Source organism: Pleurodeles waltl, chromosome 11 (genome assembly GCF_031143425.1).
Source record: "Pleurodeles waltl isolate 20211129_DDA chromosome 11, aPleWal1.hap1.20221129, whole genome shotgun sequence".
NCBI classification, from domain to species: domain Eukaryota; kingdom Metazoa; phylum Chordata; class Amphibia; order Caudata; family Salamandridae; genus Pleurodeles; species Pleurodeles waltl.
This window is the reverse complement of record NC_090450.1, coordinates 64,378,104-64,390,580: the sequence shown is the minus strand read 5'-3', so window position 1 is coordinate 64,390,580 and position 12,477 is coordinate 64,378,104. Positions and strand designations below refer to the sequence as shown.

Sequence of the window (12,477 nt, the reverse complement as noted above, 5' to 3'; positions counted from 1 at the left end):
ACACCACCCTGGACTCACCCAGATGTTTAGTTTTCAGATGTCTAGGTTTAGATTTTTCAACATGGCAGCGTCCCAAAGTCCAAAAAAGTGCGGCCCTCACCATTCCAAATGGGACAATTTGGAGAGTTAGACAAGCTGTCATGGCCCAAATGTAAAACCAAAACCCAAAATAATCAAATGTCCTCTTGCTTGCCGTTGGGATAAGATCTTTTAGTGTGCAGGGGGGAGAGTAGAAGGACTGGTACCTCCTTTAGTTTGGTTAGGGGCATAACCATGTCCATTCTGGTTGGTAGCCACCACCCCACTATTTTTTAAAAATATTTTTTTTTGTTTATTCCCTGGCATCTAGTAGGCTTTCTGCCCCCGTGAAGGGGATCAAGGATAATTACCCCATCTGCCCACCGGTGGGCAGTACAACTTTGTCCCCATTTATTTGGGGCCATACCCCCACCCTCTTTTTTAGAAAAAAAATCTTCCCTGGCCTCTGGTGGGCTTTCTGCCCCCCAGAAATGGCCAACAGTAATGTACCTCCAAGTGGAACGACCCTTGCCTAAGGGGCTGACCCCCCAAACTTGGTGCCTAAGTGGCAGATCGGCCTAATAGAAATAGGCCGGTCTTCCCCCAAGGGGGACAGAAATGGCCTAAAGTAAATTTGCCCCCCGAGGGGAGCGACCCTTACCTAAGGGGTTGCTCCCTTTGCGTGAAACTGGCAAAAAAAAAAAATCCCTTGTGTCTAGTGGTTTCTGCCCTCCTTGGGAGCAGATTGGCCTAGTACAAATATGCCTATCTGCCCCCAATGCGGGCTGAAATGGCCTAAAAAGAATTTGCCCCCAAGGGAGCAACCCGTGCCTCCCCTCATCAAAAATTAATGGTGCCCAGATGTTAACAGTGGGGGGAGGGCGGGAATGGGAGAAGCGAGTGCCCTTCGCTCCCTGCCCATGGAAGGGGGAGTGCCAGGCCATCGGGGGGGGGGGACGATGACACGCTAGCGCTTCACCCGAGGGCCCATACAAGTGCGGTGCTGCCCAGGACCTAACCGTTAAGTCTCGGGCACCCAAGGGGTTAAGGAAGCACGCATTCACATAACTAGAGCGTGCTCGCTGCTAAATGGAAAAGGATTGTTATTTATCATCTAAACCAAAAAAAATGATCTGTTTAATCTATTCACTATATTGTTTGCTGTTTGTTATACTTGCAAGCTTGTGGTCTAGCATATTCTTCACTATGGCTACATTTGGCAGCATTAGCAGCTTATTTAGAAAACATGCAACATTTAACAATTCAAAATTTCAGTCATTAAAGCATTTAGAGAAGGTCTTAAAAGACTGATTACACCCACAGTGCCTCCAGCACCAACGTGGAATCTAAATGTTGTACTTACCAGACATGTGGGACATAGATTTGAACCTTTACATAAATGTCCAATTCAGTTTCTTTCTTGGGAAGTATCTTTTTTTTGGCTGCAGTCACTTCACTAAGACATTTGAGTGAACGTGACCTTTTTCCAGGTATATAAGAATAGGATAGTATTTCACACTAACCCAAAATATCTTCCAAAAGTGGTTTCTGCTTTTCACTTAAATCAAATCTTTGAGTTACCACTCTTCTTTCCTCAACCTGATTCAGTCACTGAAAGAGTTCTACATACCTTAGATGTTAAAAGAGCATTAATTACTATATTGATAAATCTAAAGACTTTTGTAACACTAAACAGTTTGTTTTTTTCACCTCCACATAAAGATAACGCTATACCTAAAGCAGGTATATCAAGATGGATAATCAAGTGTATTCAGACATGATGTATTAAAGCTAAAATAACTTTATCCATACCTCTTAGAGCAGGCTTCTTCAAAGTCGGTCCTGGAGAGCTAGGTCCATGCCAGATTTTTAGTATATCCACATTTAGAAAAATGTAGATTTCTGAAACATCTCTTTTCTAAATGTGGATATGCTAAAAACCTGGCATGGACCCGGCTCTTCAGGACCGACTTTGCAGAACCCTGTCCTAGAGCACACTCAACTTCTAAAATAGGTGCATCCATAGCTTTCTTGGGAAACGTATCAATTAGTGACATCTCCAAAGCAGCAACATGGTCAGACCAGCACACATTTAACAAACATTGTGTGGATGTCTTTGCACGGCAACAAGCACATTTTGGACAAGCTGTGCGACGTAGTCTTTTTCAGACAACTGCAGCACCCACGGGTTACCCACTGCTTTTGGGACGGCACTGCTTTACAGTCTATGCAGAGCATGTGTATCTACAGCCACACGTCATTGAATAGATTGTTACTTACCCTGTAAGCATCTGTTTGTGGCATGTAGTCATGTAGATTCACGTGCTCCCGCCCACCTCCCTGGACACCAGTGGATGTTGCAGTATTTTTTCATTACTCTTCACATGCATGGACATCTCTTACTAACACTATACGTACACTCCATTGTCACCCGACTGCCGGAAAACAATCTAACAATGGAGTCGATGACCATGTGCAGTATCACCAAAAGGAGGGGTCACTTTACCTTGTGACTCTAATGACTTCTTCGAAGAAAAGCAACTTGTATTCGTCTGGACCCAACACTAGATGGCAGAAGTATGCAGAGCATGTGAATCTACAGCACTACATGCCACGAACAGATGCTTACAGGGTAAGTAACATAATCCTTCACCATAATCTTAATGTACCATATAAATAGCTATGAATGCAAGTATTTCACACAGCTCTTGAATATATATGGTTGCTTACAACTTTGGTCAACTAATGTTGAAAAAGTTCAGGTTAGAAATAGAGCCAATATTTCCTTATTATAATTCTGGAGCTAGACAAGTAGATATTTTGACTGCATTCCTTGAATAAGTGTAATAAGATCTTACTATTAGCATAGTATTCTTCATTATAAAAATATGTGTAATACAGTATAATAGATTTACTAATCCGGAGTTTTTTTCAATACAGTGCAACTAGATGCAGTGCTGTTATAATAAATAACCTAGGTAATACATCATAATGAAGGCTCTCCGTTTTTTAAACATTTATTTTCCTGTCTGTTTGTTTTTAAATATGAATAAAAACGGAAATTGGGCCGGTTTTTTTAGTAATTCTAAATGCTATCTATTGTAACTGCCAGGCGAGTAGCTGTGTGGATTGACAGGTAAAATAGTTTTAAAAAAACAAATTCTGGTGAGACTTGACAGTACATATGCAGAAGTTTGATACTAAAATGTACATATTTTCATATAAATGTATTGATTTATCATCTGTGGGTGTTCGTTTCATTGAAGCCTGTCAGACATTCAAGTAAGTGTGCATTTATTGATTAAAATAATGTACAAATACACTAGTTTTAGCTTCCGTTTTTCACTAAACTCAAAATAAAGGATAAATACAGGTGGAAATGGTAAAAATATATATCACAAACTTGGAGCCCTAATCATAACATATTATACAGTTACTACCACCTTAAGTGCTGTGACTTCCCCCTTCCTCACCCAGTTCTAAGCTTTATTTTGGTGTTTGGGAAATTTCTTCTTATGCCTTTATGCCTTTATAGCTTTCTACACAGTAGGTAAGCAGATAAGATTTGAGCCTTTTTCAAATGTTTGCGTTTGTAAAAGTGTCCTTGACCTGTTGGTTTCTCCCTCTTGATTAACAAAAATGTACGATAACTTTGAAGTACTGCAAAAAAAAAAAATGGAAAAAGTGCTGTGCAAGGAGGTGCTTTTTTTCTCTAAAAACTGCATCAACAAAAGGCTTCCTTTGCTAAAATCTCTCTTCCCAGCTCCCAGAAACAAGCAGAATAAGACTGTTTACATTCAGCCATGTTGGAATGGGCTCACGATTGTTCTTACATAGACAAATTCTGATGCATCCAGCCTACAATACCCCAATTTCAAACTGAAGCTTTCGTCCCTTTTGGTAGTCACACATCTGCCGTATTACAGTCCTGTAAACGAAATATTAAACTATCCAAATCATGCTAATGAAAGCCCAGACGGACCACTGATTGTGCCAAATAAGGGCCAAAACAAGTCCCATCCATTAGTTTAAAAATATTTTAAAGTTGCGTAATTTATGTTGATTTAGTCAAGTGAGCAATACCAAGTAAGTTAAAACAAAGTAAAAACTGAAATTGACATGCACATATGCTGTATCTACTGCTTTGACGTTCACATTTCTTTTATTGAAAGCCTTTTAAATCCTATTATTCGGTTTTATTTTTGTATACCTTATGCCTTTGATCATGCCTTCTTTAGACTGATTTTGTTTTTATTAAAAATGAATAAATGCACTCATCCCTATTTTCATCCCTTCCTGTTCTGGGTGCTTTCCATCCCTTCCAAGACAGAATCATCCTGCCCTGTATGCTCCTAACTGGAACAACCATTCTATCAGCTAAGCAGTGGAGCTGCTGTGGGATCCTCCAAAATCTTTGAGGAGAATCATTAATCACCTTCCCTGTTATAATTTGTAGTGCTCTGTGAAGCACGCTTATAACCCTTGTCCTACCACCCTGCCCATATCTCCATTAGATAAACACAACTCTCCTTTCTCCCATTACCAATGACAGAAGCAATGTACTTTGAACAAATATTAATTCCTTTAGAGGGGCGGGGGAGGGCAGTGTGGGCGGGGGGGGCAGTTTAAAGCCTATGAGTAGAAAAACAAGAATGTTTGCTGAAGCCCGGGAGACTGCAGAGTTGTGAATTCTGTGCACTTGTGACAAGAGAGACTGAAGAAGATCTACTTAGAAGGTATTACAGTAGTCCAGTCAGTTTACTGAGCTTGCAACTGTTTCTCAAGATGCAAAGACACTCCTACCTAAATGTTCTCATCTGATCTGCTCTATGAAGTCTCAAAAAATGTCCATCCCACATTTAGCAAGAAGATGCATGACGCCAAATGAAAACCCCAAAAAGATGAGAGAGCTAGGTACTACAGAAGTGATACTTTGCGTTATGATACTGTATACACATTCTAAACCAACTGTTTTCTTTGTCCAATCTTGTCCTGGTCTACGGATCAAGTCATAAAACACCTAGAGAGGGATGTTGCTGCATGGCTGAAGACAAAGTTCTAGTCAAGAGAGAACTTATTTTAGTTCAATATAACCTTCTGTCATTGAAATTCACCCCAAAATCATGAAATGTGTTGCTTCTTTAGGTACCTTTTTACCATTCTTGATTAAATCGATATACTGTACTTTTTAACAAGCTGTATTTCAATGTACTTCCTTTTCAGTGCTGTTTTTTCTCTTCTTCAATCAGGATGGCACCTTGTTTGATGGCCGGCCAATAGAGTCTCTATCATTGATAGATGCTGTAATGCCTGATGTAGTGCAAACAAGACAGCAAGCCTACAGAGACAAACTTGCACAACAACAAGCAGCTGCTGCTGCTGCAGCAGCAGCAGCAGCAAATAACCAACAGGGATCCACAAAAATTGGAGAGAATACTGCAAATGGAGAGGAAAACGGAGGTCACACGTTAGCAAGTAAGTTTTAAATCTGAAGTAATTGATGGGGCATGAATGACTGGTACATTTCTGTTTCGATCTTCTTGTAGGGAGCTGGGTTCTAGTTGCAGTGGGTGGGGGGTGGGAAACTCAGCACCAACCTTATGCAGACTGCCATTACAGGCTGAGTGGCAACGTGCTTCCAAAATTGAAAACACAACATGGCACACAGCCTGTGTGCTATGTCTTCTAAACACTGTAAGCATTATTTGTAAGCCGCCCCTCTAGCAGGCCTTACATTATAAGGCAGGTTGCATTATATTATATGTGAATACATATCTGCATGGGCATTATTTGTTGATTGTCAGATGCAGTACGTGTCCACGGGAGCCATTTTAAATGCATGTGCTCGACTCTGACCACTGCATGTTCCTTAGTTACATGATGGCTTCTCTGAACCACCCCTATATGTCCTGACCCCACCTTTGGCGGCAGCACAAGCAGGAACATTAGTTAAATTAGGAGTGCCTACTTCATGCCAGTCCCACCCATAAGGTGGATGAGCTGAGTGGGCACTACTTTTTAAATGTCTCCATCTGGTTTGGAAGGAATTAGGCAAGTAGGGTTAAGGTTATCCCACACCCAGCGAAGTGGTCATTAGGGTGTAATCGCCCTCAAGGTGGTCAGCCCAGTTGGCAACCGCCTGACACTCCCTGTAACGTCCCTAGAAAGTAGCTTTAGACAACCTAAAAACAAACGGACAAAGAAGAGTTGAACCCGCAGGAAAAAAGAAGCAGCAGCAGCTGGCCTGGAACCAGTCCCTCCGGCCTTCCTGTGACCTTGAAAGATCCTGCTCAAGAAGCCAACTCGCCCAACTTTCAATAGACTTGTCTCCTGTCGGCCACGGAGTTGCCCTGCAACAAGAAACTCCAAGGAAAAGGCTCTTCTGCTGCTGGAACCTTAAAAAAATTAAATAAAAATAAAAAACCCCAGCACCAGAAGTGACCAGTGCACCCGACGTCCACGACCTGAGGTGAAGCCCAACCGATGGTGCCAATGCCAACATGTATCCCCATCTCCCCAGAGACCGAGTCCAGTGTGGTCTCACCCATCTTGGACTCCCCCAAGACTCCTGAAGCCTCTGCACACAGGCCCCCTCCCACAGGCTTGTGGAGAGAGAAAATCCGACAGCTTACAGCAACCACTGCACCGGTGACCCCTGATCCCAGATGAGGTGGGTCATCCCTGCCAACATTGTCCCCCTGCTCCTAAATACTCTAGTCCACCCCTGCCCCCTTATGTGAAAAGCGATGCCTAAAGACACCCCTACATCTGTTGCCCCTGGGCACAGGTGAAGAGGACCAAAGGTACACCCATGTCCCCGAGCACCTCAAGGCTACTATCCTACCTGTTTGCTGTCCCCCGACTGGCTTCCTAGCCAGACCCTGCAGCCTGACGAGGACCAAAGTCTTATAGAAAACCATTGAGCACCTGATGCCTTACTGCACCCGGCCCCCTCAGTGCCTTCCAGTGTGACCTGTTGGTATGGTTCTGATCAGTGCCCAGTACTTACCTAAACTCCTCGAGATTGGCTTCGTAAGTCGCCGTTAACTGTGTTTTCTGAAAATTGTTTTTACTCCATAGGATAACATTAAGAGAACGCTGAAAATAGCACTATTTTTGAAACTGCAAAGTATTTATGCTTAGTCTGCTTACTTGATTAAAACGTTCCTGGGTTTAATACATGTAAAAACAATTCTTTTTCTAAATTGCTCTCAGATTTATTCACAGAGTGTCATTTATTGCCTCTCTGAGTACAGGTAGCGCTTAACACTACCCTTGGATAACTGCTTGCCGATGCTACCACAAAACAGAGTATTAGTCGTATCTACTTTTGCCTCCGCAATACCAATGGGGATCCACTTGATTCGCTGCACAGTGAACTTCATTCTAGTGCACTATATAGAGAGCCAGCTTCACACAATTCTGATGTATACTTTTAACCACAGATTCATCACATTTTCCTCACCTTTAGAACATCCCCAGGCACCGGACTGGTAGAGATGTGTTCATCAGTGTACCCATATAGCTAAAGGCGGTTCCATGTGACTCTGCTGAGACTCCCTACCATCCCATAAGTGACAGAGTGGGGCAGCAGATAAGCGTCACCCCTGCTTTCTGACGTTAGTTCTTTTCCTTCTGATCCCATTCTGTCTTCCACAGCTTCCAAATTTCTTCTGCATTATGCTATCGGACGAGGTATCATCTGAAGAAAACAGGATTCAGGCATTGTAGAGACAGCAGGAAACCAGTGTCAGTCATCGATCCTCCTGGCACATTACAGGTGCTTGGGCTCCCATCACTACTGACATTCGATAAATGTGCCCTTGTGATCCTAGGGGAGAAACTCCAGCTCCTCAAAACATAAGACTTGCTCAGCGTTAGGAGGGTCACTTGCAATCTTGTTCAAGGGGGTTGCCATGTGTACAATGTCCCATCCCCAACCAGAGCTATTTAATAAGCCAAAATTGAAAACGCAGAAAAGCTATTTGATCCTCATCCCTGTTCTGGCACTTGAAATCCGACATTAAGGTATAGGGGCATGAATTGAAAGATTGCCCCACAACTAGTCCTGGCTCCCTCAGACCCTTTCAGGTGCTTCTCACTCCCACAGGCGCTCCTTCAGGCTTCACTGAGTCACAGTGGACCTGCAGTAGCCTGCAGCAGCAGTCTGTAGCTGGTGGTCCCTCTGGTACCAGCAGAACCATTGGGGCTCCTTTGTGAGCCTAATGCCGGTTATGACCTCCCTCCCAGTTCAGTGGGTCCATGCCATTCTCTTTTTCTGCCGGCACAAACTCCACCAACCCCAACTAAATACTGGTCTCCGAAACCAAACCAAAATCGTGTTGCAGCCAGGCCTATGTTGCACCATGAGATTACAAAAGTGTAGAGCTAGTCATTATGCAACAAGACTTTACCATTCTGTCTCTGCGTCAGTACTATAGGAGGCTAGAGGTCTCAGATCCGATTCAAATGCAGTTCAAGATATATAAAATGTTCCTGGACATTCATGAGGAGGAACAGGTAGACAACCTACTTATAAATATTCTGAATGCCAGTAGGCTTCATGCATCTCCGGAGACTAAACAGGGTTTGCCGCCTACTAAAGCAAGTGCTGCCTTCCCAGTTGCAGTACGAAAGGCAGCATAAGTGCTAGACTTAGTTGCCTACTGTTGAAACGAAGGCAGGTCTATTAGTTGGCAAACTTCAAGCTGGCCCAGCCTTGTTAGAGCCACTACTGCCATTGAGCAAGCTTCTCGCAGACACTCTCTTGGTCACTCGGGCTACATTTTGCCTGGGCTCTCTGGTTTGTCCACTTCTGACCAGGGGACATAGACTGGCCCTCCCAGTGAACTTATTTTTGTTATTTAATTTTTAACGAAGCATCCTACGTTTGAAATCCTGATGGTACAGGGTTTTGATGAGTAGTGCTGCTCCTAATGCCTCTCCGATCAACCCTCAAGATCAGTAGTTTTCAAACTTTTTAAAGCTGCTCATCCCCCCCCCCCCTTTCCAGGAAAAAATAAATTGGGCCACTTCCTCAGAATTTTTCATAATTGTTCTATTAAGTTGCCAATGTTTAACTATGTCTAGACTTACTTAAACATTGTAGCAAAGTTCTGTTACCTTTTTAAAAATTCACTAAACGTGTTTCTGCTGAAAACAAAGCACTATTATCTACATAATCCTTCTGTTTGGTTAGAGCCTGTCCCCCTGGGATCACTTGAGGGCCCCCTCCCCGGGGAACCCCCCCCCATTTGAAGACCCCTGCTCTAGATAGTCAACAACCTTTGAATACTCTAGTTTAGCCTTACTAGCATTAATTTATTTTTCTCTTTTGGACAGGTACACTCTTTCTCCATGCAATTATGGCTATTAGGGTGAAAAGTATGTCTTGCATGCTGGCTTGGACCCCATGACTGTCTTACCAAAGCTGTTTGCACCAGTGTAGACTTTAAAATATCTTTGCTAGACATGCCCTTTGATTGCTCCAGATTGTTTAGAAGAAGGTTTATTCAGTGATTGAATAATTTTAAGTACAGTCAACCCACAGCACAAACCTTAGGGATCTGGGCTCCTGCAATGCCATTAGAACAACTGTACAGTAATGTTGATGTATTGTGCTTTTTTTTGTTTTTTTTTAATCAGTTCTTTTTATTGAAACAAGCGAACAAGGTTCACATAGAAAGTAGACATTGTCATGTCAGTTATAGACTTAATGCACTACATTGCTACATTGTGAGGCAGTCTAAGAAGGGTTTACTGAAATGTGATCTGTGATGTACATTTGTCTTGATTCCTAACCCCTATTTCTCCCACTCTCCCCATATCTTCACATTTTTTTTTGGACAGCCCCTACCCTCGTAAATCACTTGTTCTGCCCTCTGGCACCAGTCTAGATCAGATTCCCAATCTGTTGCAGTGGGAGCAAGTGTTTGGCCCCACTCCCTAGCTGTGTTGTGTTTTGCCACTTTGGCAGCCAGTGGTAGCTGAATCTTTTTGTGTGTAGACCATGTGGATTCCCCCGATACCCCCAGCTGGAACCATTTGGCATCCATTGGGACCTCTATGGCCAAGACCCGGGCATGCCCAAGCGATCCCAGACCGGTATTCTTGGATCTTCACGCATCTGCAAAGTGTGTGGAAGAATGTGCCTTCTTCTGTGCAGCCTCTCAGGTACAGAGGTGTGGGTGATTTGCCTATTTTGTGTAACGTTGACGGCGTATAGTACGTTCTGTGTAATATTTTAAGTAGCACTAATACGAACTGAGCCCTGATGGCTATCTCTCGAGGGGTCCTGAGTGCTTCGTCCCATTCCTTGTCCTCCGGGGTGCCCATGTCTTCCTCCCTAAGGTGGCCCAGCAGATCGGGTGAATTATTCACCAGTTTCATATATATCAATGAGATCCCTTTTTCTGGTATGGGGTCTGTTCGGATCGTGTCTTCTAGAGGGGAAGCTTCAGGTATCTCCTCACCCTCTCATGTTTCGCGGAGTGCGTGGCCCAATTCTATGTATTGGTAGTGTTAAGTTTTGGCTAAGTCGTATTCCAGCTGTAAATGATAAAAACTTATAAAGGTTTCCTCCTCCAAACATCACTCAGGTGTGCTCTATTTTTATCAGTTCCCATCTGTGAAATCCTTGCAGCCCTTCCACCCCCGTTAATAGCTCTCCATGCCAGATCAGGGTCATGCCTGTGAGTTTCAGCCCATGGAGGTGTTTGCATCTTTCCAGGCCTTGCCTACCGTCCGAGTATGTAGTGGGAGGTCCCCTGTCCTGTTTATATTATCTGTCAAGGCCTCATGGCCGCCTCTGACCATTGCGTCCCTATCCACTCTGTATGCTGGGTCCGGTCTCAGCAAAAACCTTTCATTAATTATTTGGAGGTGTGACGCCCAATAATATTTCTGTAGATCTGAAACCGCTAAGCCCCCATTGTAGACACCTTTTTGTAATTTGGCTAAGGCTATTCGGGGAGCCTCCGCGTTCCACAGGAGTAAGCAAACCTCCCTCTCAATGTTGCTAAATATTTATGGCGGAATCCTGTATGGTGTATTCTACATTACATATATAAATCAAGACACTCATCTTAGAGCGCTGCTTTACCCATCATGGTCAGTGGGAGGCCTTGTCAATTAAAAAGTCCCCTCGGGTTTGGGTGGTCGCATTTCTACCTAGGAACTCATGGGGATCACGTGTTCTGTAGATGCCCAGATATCTAAAACCGTCTGTGACCCAAGGAGCCTCACAGCTCTGGGTAACCCCAGATGCACCCCTGAGAGAGGATATACCAGTGATTTGGACCAGTTAATCGAGTTTCATGAATATTCCTTAAGTACTCAAAATAACAACTTCAATATTGCTTTTGAATGGGAGACTAGCGTAACATAGAGTAGTATATCATCTGCATGCAGGGAGATCTTCTCCTCCCATCCCCCTTGGAGCTCGTATCCCTTTCACCAATGGATCCATACGAATCCAGGCCGCCATTGGCTCCAATGCTAAGGTAAATAGCATGGGGGGAATGGGCACTCCTGCCGGGTCCCTCTCCAAAGGTCAAACTCTCAGGAGACTCCCCCATTTCCCTTCACCCTTGCCCTGGGGGAATCGTAGAGCAGGCTGACCAAAGCATGAAGCCAAGGTCCAACTCCCCCATCCTTTCTAGGGTAGTGAATATATAGTGCCATTCTATAGAGTCAAACGCCATCTATGTGTCCAAGGCCACCATTGCTGTCTGCTCTACCTGGGGCCTCCTCTCATGTGGAGCACCCCATACAGATGTCGGAGGTTGGGCATGAAGCCTAATTGGTCCTTATGAATGAGTAAGGTTATCACCTTTCGGAACCTACTTGCCAGGATTTTGCTAGCACTTTTGCCTCCACATTTAGTAAGGGGTTAGGTCTATAGGAGCTGCAGACTGTCGGGGGCTTACCTGTTTTATGGAGGACCACGATTGTCGCCATTCTTTGATCTGTCAGCAGGCAGCCCATTTTGCAGGCTTCTCACAACATGTTCAACATTGGCTAGGATACTATGCTTGCTGTGCTTTTGTGCGTCTCCACCGGCAGGCCATTGAGACCTGAAGCCTTATCTGACTGGAGCTCTCTTCGAGCTCGTGTCAACTCCTCTTCTGACAGATGTGCATCTAATATTTCCCATTTGTCTGAGTTGAGCCCTTGTAGTGGAATGTCAGCCATGAAGTTGACACAATCCTCGTGTCGTTGAAGATTCGTTGAGACTCTCATTGTATGTGGTAAAGGCCTCCACTATTGCTTTCCCTGTTGTGTGTAGAACACCTGTCTCATCGTCTATCAGAAGCACCCAAGAGCACTCTGCATCTCTTTTCCAGCCAGGCCAGTAGCCTGCTGGCTTTCTTTTCCAATTCATACACCTACATTGTGTTGTGATGGCATAGTCTCTAGGCTGGTGGCGGAGTTGCAATTTTGCTTGTCCTCTGGGGAGTT

At 44.0% G+C, this 12,477-nt stretch overlaps 1 protein-coding gene across 4 annotated transcripts in view; it reads left to right on the top strand.

Annotated features, from left to right (window-relative positions):
* TBL1XR1 (TBL1X/Y related 1) overlaps positions 1–12,477 on the top strand; it is a 411,343-nt gene that overhangs the window by 244,276 nt on the left and 154,590 nt on the right. For all 4 annotated transcript variants that reach the window (XM_069213060.1, XM_069213063.1, XM_069213062.1 and 1 more), the window contains exon 6: positions 5,268–5,493. In XM_069213060.1, coding sequence (XP_069069161.1) covers positions 5,268–5,493 — 226 coding nt within the window. The remainder of the gene's footprint in view (positions 1–5,267; positions 5,494–12,477) is intronic.